The sequence below is a fragment of the Phalaenopsis equestris genome, unplaced genomic scaffold, assembly GCF_001263595.1.
Source record: "Phalaenopsis equestris unplaced genomic scaffold, ASM126359v1 Scaffold000036, whole genome shotgun sequence".
NCBI lineage: Eukaryota > Viridiplantae > Streptophyta > Magnoliopsida > Asparagales > Orchidaceae > Phalaenopsis > Phalaenopsis equestris.
Genome location: NW_018164478.1, coordinates 1,274,234 through 1,286,036, shown reverse-complemented (window position 1 = coordinate 1,286,036; position 11,803 = coordinate 1,274,234). Strand labels below are relative to the sequence as shown.

General features: G+C 35.5%; 1 protein-coding gene across 2 annotated transcripts in view; it reads left to right on the top strand.

The window, feature by feature from the left end:
* The first annotated feature begins 4,017 nt into the window (after positions 1 to 4,017).
* LOC110018736 (probable bifunctional methylthioribulose-1-phosphate dehydratase/enolase-phosphatase E1 1) overlaps positions 4,018 to 11,803 on the top strand; it is a 65,063-nt gene continuing 57,277 nt past the window's right edge. For both annotated transcript variants that reach the window (XM_020716149.1, XM_020716148.1), the window contains exons 1-3: positions 4,018 to 4,367; positions 4,451 to 4,587; positions 5,898 to 5,993. In XM_020716149.1, the coding sequence (XP_020571808.1) occupies positions 4,160 to 4,367; positions 4,451 to 4,587; positions 5,898 to 5,993 (441 nt within the window). In that variant the 5' untranslated portion in view covers positions 4,018 to 4,159. The remainder of the gene's footprint in view (positions 4,368 to 4,450; positions 4,588 to 5,897; positions 5,994 to 11,803) is intronic.

Genomic DNA, 11,803 nt, shown 5'->3' with positions numbered 1-11,803 from the left:
TATGTCCAATCGTGAATGTCCAATCGTGAAAACTTAAACTTTGAATTCTTGAAGGCAAAACTACATGATCTTAATCGAGAGTTTTCTTAAGTGACATCCAGTCATTTAAGATATAATTAACTACAGGGGCTTGCCTCTATAGGGAACCAGGAACCCAGATAAAATAAGCCCTATTTAACTCTTGTGTTAAATAGGGGAACTTGTTGGTCTTTTTATAAAATATTTCATAGATCAAAACGGATGTCAGAAATTCTTTAGTCTAGGTGATTGAATCCCTATTACAAGTGATATATTTATTCGTCGGGATAAGTGTATTTAAATGTGAGACCCGCTTGGTCTCACCTATTTTAAAATAAAAATGTTACATTTAAAAAAAATAAAAAAAAGGTTATATTTATATTTAAATTATTTTCAAAATTACAAAATCACTACTTTTTTTTCAAACCACGAAGCTAAAAAAAACGGCCGACAGGTGGTGGGCTAAAAAGCTCTAAGGTTTGATTTTGGTGAGCTGGCCCCTAGGGTTAAGATTGGGTTTAATTCAAGGGTGGTGGCTCTCGATTTGGCCATTTTCTGGCCACCAAGGTGGCCGGCCTTTCAGGGAGTGGTCACCTCTTGACTCAGGAAGATCAGAGGGTGGCTAACGATGATTAACTCCCTATGACAATCAATGATGGAGGAGATTTCGTGGTTAAAGCCTAAAAAAGAGAATGAAACCCTTAATTTGGGGATCCATTGGTCCATAGCATGCTTTGGTGGATTTAGGGTAGTTTAGCCTAGTTTTTAGGAGGAGCTTAGTGGTTGTGGAGTCATAAAGTTGGGGGGTTTTAGGTGGCTAAGCCAATTTTGGTGCATGGGTTCATGTGGGTCAAAATGGCTAGATGTTGGGTTTAGGTTAGGCTAGCCATGTCAATTAGCCAAAATTATTGATCAACATTGTGAAGATGATTGTAATGAAGATTTTTGGTGAAGGATTGAAATGATTTTGAGTTCAATTGGGGTTCAATTTGAAGGATTTTAGAATTTTGGTCACTTTGAGCATGTTGGGCTAGACTTGGGTCTAGATTGGGCTAGGCTTGGGCTAAGTTCAAATTGATTGTTAAAAATGGTCAATAAAAATGTCATGAAGAGTTTTCAACATAAATTGGGTGCCAATTTTGGGGTAAGGGTATTCAATTTGGTGAAATTTGGAGATATGACTAATTTGGGGCAAATTTGGGGATTTTTTTGGATTTGGGTTGATTTGGATTTGGGTTGAAATTTCACCAAGGCAAATTGCAGAATTAAATAAAATTGAGGCTTTACCAAGGCCAATTGAAGGTCAAGATTGATGTGTAGGAATGCTATGAAGAGTTCATGATTCAAATTGAGGCCAATGGAGTAGGTCATGGGGTTCAATTTTGTGGGATTAGACCATATGACCAAATTGGGGGTTTGACCTAGATCAAAATTGGGCTAAAATAATGGGCCAATTGAGCTTGTATTTAGCTTGTATTTGGTTTAAATTGTGTGAATTTGAGTTTTGGTTTGAAATTGGGGGAGATTGAGACCAAATTGATGGACATTTGAGGTGAATTTAGGGGAATTCAATTGATGGACATTTGAGGTAAAATTGATGGACATTTGAGGTAAATTTGGGAAAATTGAGTATTTTAAAGGTAATTTGGGGGTTTTGGTCAAAATGATCAAATTGGCCAAATTGGGTCTAATTGAGGGGTCCAAAATGGTTTTGGAAACATTTTGAGTGATTTTGGAGGTTTGGAAAAGTTTGGGTCGCCAAGGGCATTTTTGTAATTTTGGTAATATTAAGGGTATTTTGATAAATTTGGCATTTTTGGATAGTTTTGGGTAATTTGGGTATTTTAAAAAGGTTTGAAATGATTTTTGAACAAATTTGGATATTTTGGATGAATTTGAGGATTTTGACCAAATTTGGGATCAAAGGGTATCTAGGTAATTTGGGGGATTTTGGGGCAAAAGGCCAAGTTGAATATTTTGGGTAGATTTGGGAAGCTAACCACCATAGATGAGCTATGAAACAATGTAATCCTCATTTGGGGCTTCTATGTACTTGTCTTACCTAAACTCTAGCCTAGGGCTAGTGGGTTTAGGGGACCATCTACCTGAGTCTCCCAAATGATCAATGGATCAAAGTTAGGAAATTTTGGGTTTAGGGTTGTGTGTGATTGTTAGTGAGAGTGAATGCAAGTAAGTGTTCTAGCCCTAGACAAACACCCAGAGTTATTCCTAAGGTCAAATAGTCCTATGAGAACTCTCCTTAAGCTCCCCCATAATGAAGCTCCCCCATAATGACCCCACCCTTAAGCTCCCCCATAATGACCCCACCTAGAGGTTAGGACCGATTTGTAGAGATTCAAGTTGAGTAAAGAAGAGGGTAGAATTTATAATGGTGAGGGTTCATTTTCTAGTTTTCTAATTTCTAGTAAGAATAGTCAACAGGAAAGTCTTATGGCTAGACCTTAGGCTACTAAAGAGGAAAAAACTAAACCTCAACCAAAAGTGAGGTCAACAAGGATGCAGAGGCTTGATGACCTTAGCTCCATGACTGTCTTCTGGAATGATGGTTGTTGGATTCAGATACTATGTTGTTACGCTTAGTGACCATGTAACAATTCTTATAAATATTTTAGTGATGAGAATATTTTATTTCTCATAGATAACGCCAAACTGATGGGTGATATAAAGTTCACGACAGTTGGGTATCTAATTATCGTTTTAGCATTGCACATGAATTCAACACACACTTAGGTGAAAAAAAAACAATCAGTAATTACACCAGAAGTTTTTACGTGAAAAATCAGTAAAGGAATAAAAAACACAAGATCTGACTCAGATATATAAAAATCCACTATATGTTGATGATTACAAAGACATATTGTCCCACAAACGAGAAATGATTACTAGGTTTGCCAAGTTACAACGTCGATTGGAGGCTTCTCATCGGTGCTGGTCGGTAGTAATTTATGACGATTGACGGTGGTCAGCGGTCGTTGACGGTTGGTGGTGGTTGACTATAGTAGTGCTTGACGACGGTCGGTGGTTATTGACAACGGTCGGTAGTGGTCGATGACCATTGATGGCGGTTGTCGATGATCAACGACGGTCAGCGATGATTGACGGTAGTCTACAACGACTGACGACGATTGACGATGACATGTGATGCTCTTTTTCAGCTTTTTATCAAAGTTTTAATTTCTCTCTCAAGCCTACAACCTCCTCTCATGGGAGTGGTGGGACTCTATTTATAGTGTTTTGGGCGCAATGAATGCAGGAATATGAATCACTTTGATTGGACGGTCCAAAGTGTTTCCTTCGATCAGATAACATTTGATAGACATTTGAGTGCCTGAATGATATAGGAATTGACCAATCTTGGGCTCGTTGGATTCGTCTTGTCGAGATGCTCGATTCGATTATAGGCTTGCTAGATTCGACATTCATTTAACCTTCTAAATATGTCTAAAAAATTTTCAAGAGTGGTTTAATGACTTGATCTGAGCTTGATTTGACCCAGATTGAACTACTTTTGGTAGCATTGAGATCTTCTTATCGAGCCGGTCAATTTGATTGTAAGTTTGCTGAAATCAGAGTTCTGAATGAGGTTTTATTGAAGTTTGAATATTTTTGACTCAAAAAGTTTCATCGAGATCTATGTCATGCCCGAGATTCTGGCTGAATGATAGAGATTTGTTGGAAATGTATCAACACTCATAATAGCTTGGTGTCATAAATTTATGTATTAAATGTGTATTTTATTTTTAAAAAGATTAATCATGATATTTTTGATATGATCTTATGGAATTAAGAGTTATGGATGATAATTTGAATTTTTAGATGTTAGGGTTCTAAACATAAGAATTGAGTGGTATGTATATACCAATTAAATGCTCCCTGATAAAAAATATTATTTCTTACATAAGAGAGATACTGTTAGATAGTTCAGTTTTATCGCTCAGGTTAACTTCAAAAAAGACGCATCGAATATATACGATAGAGAGCCACAACTGCACTGTCACCCTCTCTTCACGCATCGAATATATACGAAAGAGAGCCATACCTGCATTGTCACCCTCTCTTCTTCTACTCCGTCAGCCTAAACTCTCCGCTCCACCTCAGGTTATCACTATCGTCCTCGGTCATGACTGAAGCGGAAGCCTTCGCCGTGCTCTCATCGCAGGCTTACATCGATGGAGTAGCGGTGCGGGAAACAAGGGCATTAGTCGCTGATCTCTGTCGACAGTTCTACACACTCGGCTGGGTTTCCGGTACCGGTGGCAGTATCACCATCAGAGTTCACGACGACGCTATTCCAAAGGCCCACCAGCTTATCGTCATGTCACCTTCAGGTACTCGTACGGCTCTTCTCCACTCCCTCTCTTACTCTTACACTCGCTCCAGAGATCGCTGAATCGATCGGCGGCGTTTGCAGGAGTGCAGAAAGAGAGGATGGTAGCGGATGATATGTACGTGCTCTCCGGCGATGGTGATTTTTTGTCGGTGCCTGCTACGAAGCCCTACCCTAATAAACCTCCGAAGTGCTCTGATTGCGCCCCACTTTTCATGAAGGTGCGTTATGTCCTCACGCGTTTGCATTTTTTCGGTTTCTTTTGAGTTTGTTGATTAAATTTGTCAATTACTTGATTACGATTCAAATCATACTTTTCTGGTACTGCATTCTAAACGGCGGTGTGGTAGCGGTGCTGCACTGCAGTATTTACTGTTTGGCAAAATTGCTTTTGTCTGCGTTTTCAAGAAGGTGTAGTTGAAAGTTGTGTTTTCACATCAGGGCTGGCTACCCGTGGTGACTCATAGAAAGCAATGGTCTGAATTTTTCAAAAAGTTTTTTTTTTGGTAACAGTCACAATAACTTTTTGAACAAAAACTTATTTTTCAGCAGCTTAACAACTACTTATTTAAACAGCTGCAGCTACCCCAAATAGATCCCAAAACTTCCATGCTATATATGTAAATGTCCCTTTTATCTATTGTTCTAGTTTGCTTTGGATGGCATGAAATTAAAGCTAAATTACTATGTGTTAATGAAATGGCTCAAATTGAAGCTTTGTCCGATGATATCTCAAGCTGCCCGCTAGCGTTAATATAGGAATTGGCATGACTTAGGCCTGGATAAAATTAACTAGCGATAAATTAATCCCAAATAACCAATTTTTTCCCAAATAAGCAGGCCCTTTTGGTCTATCAAAGGTAAGGTTAGTTGGCAAAATGTTGGAGATCTTCATGTAAGCATTTTGGTAAAAGCAAAGAATGCTGATTTTAATTATCTAAAGGGCGTGTTTTTTGTCCCAAACTCGAAGGTGAGTTAGTTACGCTTCCTTTTTATGATCTAGAAGTTTGAATTGATATGATGATTTTTTTCTTTGGAGCAGCTTTAGGATCTGATGCATATATGAGTTAAAGAGATGAATTTCTTGGTTGACTGCTGCATTCTTTTTAGTAATGCAACGTGAATTCTTTCAATTTAGCTATTAATGATTAGTAAGGTGGGTCATGTGCTGCAACAATTTAGTTTCATTGATTAATTTTCTATTTATTATATTTCTTTGTAATTATTGGAGTAGAGTGAAAAGAGATTAACACAATACTTCTCTACTTTTCTTATTTTCTTGGGAAAAAAAATTAAACCAGAATATCTGACCAAATTTAGTGATGATAGGTCAGGATATCATGACTCAAGTTATCTGCATTCTCTTTCTCTTTATTATCTTTTTTATATGAACTTGAAACCTTATTACTCATACAAGATGTGAAAACTTTTCATTGAATCTTCTCTCAATCATGCAGGCTGAATGTTTATTCTTTAAATGCTACCAGTCTTTGTTTAAAGACAGTGCTGTTCATTTCTTTGGCTTTTGTAGGCTTATCAAATGCGCAATGCTGGGGCTGTTATTCATAGCCATGGGATGGAATCTTGTCTTGTAACAATGATCAATCCCTTATCAAAGGAATTTCGAGTGAGCTTTTAAACTTATTTAAAGAATCTTGTATTATATGAATTATTTGATGATAATACTTTGGTTACATTTTTTTTAGGCATGCAAAAATGTTGGTGCATATAACTACATGTGACTTGTACGTAATTAATAGAATGTATTATGTTGATTGATGCTAGCATATATATATATATGCTCTTTATGTGTTGATTCTAATGCTTCTTGTGAAAAATATTGAGAAACCACTAAATTACATTTTGAGCTCGAGGTGCATAAAAAGAGAGAAGGTAGAGAAGTTTAGGTTTAGAGCTTCTCTTAAGTGGCCTTAGTTTATAGCATATTTGATTGACCCCTTTGAGAAAGTCAAACTGAGCTCAGGAGAGAAATTGGAGCCAAAACTCTATGATTGCATTATAAGTCTCCTGTCTCAATAGTCTGCTGTCAAATTGCCCATGCTCTTGTGCATGCTTATGGCCTCCAATTTATAGGTGAGATATGTAGTACATAATGTACTTCACAAAGAATTATAAGAAAAGTACATGATGAGATTTGTTATAGTTAGCTAACACATGATAAGTATTACTAGAAATTGTCCACTATGTGAGAATTCCTAGCGAGTTTTAAGTTAAGGGCAATTACCGTGGATGAGCGTTGAAGGAAACTCAATTACAGTATGTGTGTGTTCTTTTGGTATATTAGATTTCATAGGAGGGGCATGATGAAATTTAGTGTGTTATGACCAATAAATCTTATTTTAATATGTGTAAAATACTAATGAAAAATCATAGTATTAAAATCAAATTAAATCAAATATAGAATCTAAGTACAATTTGCCTCTTAAAGTAATTATGTTCCATAAGATTAATTTCACTCAAGGTCATTCTCAAGAGATATTCTTGATAGACAAATAGATCTTTATTTTGATTTTCTTGGGATTATGTTAAGGAAAATTATTCTAATAGAATAATCTATGCCTTAAAATTTGTTGTATAGAAGATAAAAGGTGAATCATTGTAACTTAGTGAGATAACTATTTTCTTACATAATAATTTTATGCAATAGCAATCATTGAAGTTTTAAAGACTCGAGGAGTATAATGAGCTCAATGGGGTGACAGTGGTGGTAGAAATCCAAAAATTGTGGTAATAAACTAATCAAGATTTCATAGATCTTTTCTTATAGGCTATTAATTTTGAAACCTCTTAGTCTTGAAGACGGCCAACCCAACTTAACTATGAGTTTTTTGTTAGCAATTCATAGTTAATCTTGTGATCTTAAACTAAAGAAAGAAAAATGAGATTCTTAGATAGTTGATTTTTAAGCAATGGATTGGATAGATATAGGATTTATAATATGTAGATGTATAAGGACTTCTTACTGAAGAGAGGCTAGTTATAGGTAATCAGAGCTATTTAAATGGACTTATGATTATGTCCAGGCCGGTGTTTAGGGGTGTAAACTAGCCAAATTTGAGCGATCCCATTCTCGAAATAAGCTGGTGTTCGAAATAACTCGTTTATAATGAGTTTTTGTTTGATTCGATTCAAATTCATATTTGTTCATTTCAGCTCATTCGACTTGAACTAAAATTTTTATTTTAAAACATTTTCTAATGAACGCAAAATATAGTACATCCCATCCCAACTTCATAGTCGTGCAACTAGAAACTTTTTAATTTTCACCTTTGCTTCTTCATTTAAAGAGGATTGATAGTCAAATTATTTCCTATGTAGGCTATGTGGGACTGAATGTAGAAAGCGGTTGGGCCGGAACAGGCAGGGCGAAGTACTAGATGCTATTTACACACACTGCCAAATCCTTATGTATTTACATATGTAATGAATGCAAAAAAAACTAGGGGCAGGCATTAGGGGTTGGATTCTTGGGAAAAATCTCAAAGCATCTACATACGTATCACCCAATTCTTATGTATTTACATATATAACACCTAAATTAAATAAATGGGGCAGGGATCATGTGGTAGGAGAGAAAAATCTCAGGGACATTTATTTATTATTTATTTAATTTGATCCAAAACAGGCCGGACATGATTGCACAAAAGTTTGTATGTGTTTGACTCATTTATAAATTGAGTTAAAAAAAGTTATTCGTGTTCGACTTGTTTGCTTAATGAATGAATTGAACGTGGGTTGCTTAACGAGCCGAACACTAGCTGTTTGCGGATGACGAGCTTTTTTGATAACCCTATCGGTGTTACCATTAACTGGCATGTTAAGACCCTTAGGTCTTTTAATTAAAGTTGCACTTATATTAGAAGTTCCATCATTAGAAATATGATCTGCAATGAAAACTATTTGTTCTTAAGTAGGAAAGATTTTCTTATACATTCATATTTGCCAATGTTATGAATATTCATTAAAGCTTGGGACTTTGATTGTTGGCAAGCTATATTTTTTACCTCATTTAAGAAATACAAATAAAACTTTTCAATTTAGAAGTGTGTAAAGACAAATGTAATTTTAAGTGGTTATAAATTAATTTTTATGAGTAACCAATTTACTCTAGTTTGTAGAAATTATTATTATTTATCTAAACAACGTACCACAAATCGCATGAATATCAAATAATTTACACAATAGCAAATAAAAAGGGAAAAAATCGAACAAATTATAGGTAATCACAAAATATTAATAAAATTGTGTTGTGATAGAGTATAAAAGAATAAAATACAAGTGCAGTTGGTTCTATTAAATACTATAAAAAATAAAGAAAAAATTAGCTGGGCTTCACATATACATACAAGTCTTCAATAAACATAAATGTATATTAGCAATAAGGTAAAAATTTAAGATTTTTTTTTTTTGCTCACAATTTTAGTATTTTCTATCAATCTTTGATATATTCCCATATTCACAGATTTACTTTTTTCTTTTCTATTAGAATTTTTGCTAGGATTCATTGGAGTTTCAGCAAGTTTGCATCTAATATTCCCGATCTCCTTTAACAAATTAAGGTTGTATTTCCTCTATGATATAACAATGCCCTTTTGGATCTACCTCCATACCTAAGAAATATCTCATGGTTTCTAGATCTTTGATTTTATTCCCTTTCATCGTCACCATTAAGAATCTTATCATCCACATATACTATTAGCGCGCCAATCTTATCTCACTAAGTATGTTTATGAATATTGTATGATCAGTTTGGCTTTAAAAATATTCACTAGATCACATATAGTTTTAGCAGGTCTTTCTAACCATACCCTTGGTGATTGCTTAAAGCTATAAAGAGACTTTATGAGTTTGCATACTAAGTGTTTGTTGAAATCATTCTTAAGTCATGGTGGTATCTCTATGTACACTTCTTCTTCAAAATCCTCATTTAGAGAGATATTTTTTATGTGATGTTTATGCAGTCTCCACTCCTTGTTAACTGCTACTGAGAGGAAAACTATAATAGTGTTCAGTTTGATAACTGGTGCAAAGTTCCCTTGATAGTCAATCCCATAAGCTTGAGTGGAACTTTTTGCAACCAGTCTAGTTTTGAATATCTCAATACCACAATCAGTTTTGTATTTGATGTTGAATATCCATTGTATCCAACCGACCTCTTATCCTAAGGAGATTTAGGTTTTGTTTGAGAAGGCTCTCGCCTTCTATTTGATCGCACTCAACGCCACCACCTGGAAAATAGACGTTTTGCAAACGAGCATTTGCTGAACGTCTCCGGATGTCGAAGTGGAAGACCATGAATATTTCGCCATTTCAGAATGCTTCTAAGGGGTCCCATTTTCAACGGGGCTTCCGAAGGAGCTTCATCAAACACGAAGCCTTAGTAAGAATCTATGTGTCATAATGATTTAGTGTTTGAATCTTCTCTTCAATTGATTTCCTCCATTCTGGATTTTTAAGGGTTTCATTAATGAATTTAGGAATCTGCACGCTATCAATGTTAGATATAAAAATTTTATAGGGTGATGATAGCTTCCCTTAAGCTACATATTCTTGAATTAGATATTTATTACACCTTTCCTTGTCATCAACACCAGAAGAGGAAGAAGATAAGAGTTCTAGACTCCTCACCTGAATTTTCAGGTGAGTGTGAACTCGTTTTTTGACTTAAGCAATTTTATTTTTGCAAGTTTTCTTCTACCTGCTCAAGATTTTACTTCCTTGCGTACACACAAAATCTTTTTATTAACTTTAAGGGTCTGTTTGGCGCAGCTGCAACTTCTGAACTTTTCAGCTGCAGCTGCGCTGCCCTAGGAAGCAGCTGCGGGGAAGCTGGCTGTATGTTTGATGCTGCTGCGTGAAAAATGTTATGAGCCAGCTGTTTCATGTAAAAAAGATCAAATTGTCCCTGTTTGTTAAAACTGTTTTTAATTTTTGATTTATTTGTATAAATATGAGTGTAATATACATAAAATTTATAAAAATATTATTTTTTAATTAATTAAATGAAATAAATTGTTTTTAATATTCATTTTTATAGATAATTTCTAAAAAATATTTTGTAATTTTGAAAACATATAGGTTTAAAATTTATTTCTATCTATATATCAATGTATACAAATATTAATTCATCTACTCAGATTAAAATTTACAAATATATATTTTAGAAGCATAAAATGTAAAATATAAAAAAGCACCTCAAGCCATATGAAGTCGTGTTTTCATACATAAAGACGTAGGAACTCATACAGTTTCGTACATCCAAAATAGCCCAGAGTACATAAATACAACTCAACCACTAGCTAGGAGAAACAGAATGAAAAAAAAACTGTAAAACTATGACCACGACGAGTAACATAATGGTTATGTTATTTCTAACAATGACACACTGTAACTCCCGTGTCTGCCCTTCGTCATCTGAAACTCGCAAATCGCTACCAACATCATCCTCAGCATCAGAGAAACTGTTCGCCTATCGGAAAAATCTGCATTGATCGACAATGCTTCAGGGGCATGTATAAAACTTCATACCATAGCTGTGTGCCTGCCGTGAGGTCAAAAGTGGGGTTTGCAGACCACAATGACAAACCAGTCGTCGGGAGGTAGCGGATATCCTAGAACTCATATTATCCTGAAAAACAATGCAGCATAAAACATAATTACATAATTTAAAACATAATTACTAACATATTAGGTAATGAAAAAAGAGCTCATTAAAATTAAAATATTTGTTTGAAAACAAACACAGACTCTAAATCATATTGTGTTTACAACAGATATGAATCTAAATAATCACTCTCCAACTAATGAGGTAGTGATCTCCTCGAAGGGCTGCCATTTCATTCGCACCTGTTGACATCATTTTTGGTGAGGTCTAGTCCTCTTAAGGTTTAAGATCTAGTCTTAGGAGTCTCCCTTTGACTAGAAATGAGACCCGCCTCGTTTTAAAAATTCAACCCACTTCTGTCTCCTTTTGGAGTTTCGCGTGTGTGGTATCGACTTCTAGCACTTAGCAGGGTGAAACCGACATGAGGAAACCCAAAAGGAATTCCTATAGAACCTTTCTAAGCCTTAGAGTGCCATTCTGCACAATTCACAGTCCCGCGCTCACGAACTTCGCAATTCGGAGTCGACACGTCCGATCGCCACAATTCACATCGCTTGCACTATTACTTGTCGAAGGCTCGAATAAAATTTTTGAAACGATTGATTGCGGGTCAAAATTTTGTGAAATTTGAACTTTGACGCGTTTTTGACCCGATTGTCGACGACGTCGTTCGAGCGACCCCGGATGACAAAACGAACTGGACCGGCACGTCCGGAACGTCGATTTTGCCTAGGGAGGACACCCATTTTGTTACGTCGCCGCGCGTGAATAAATCGCATATTATTTAATATATATATATATATATATATATT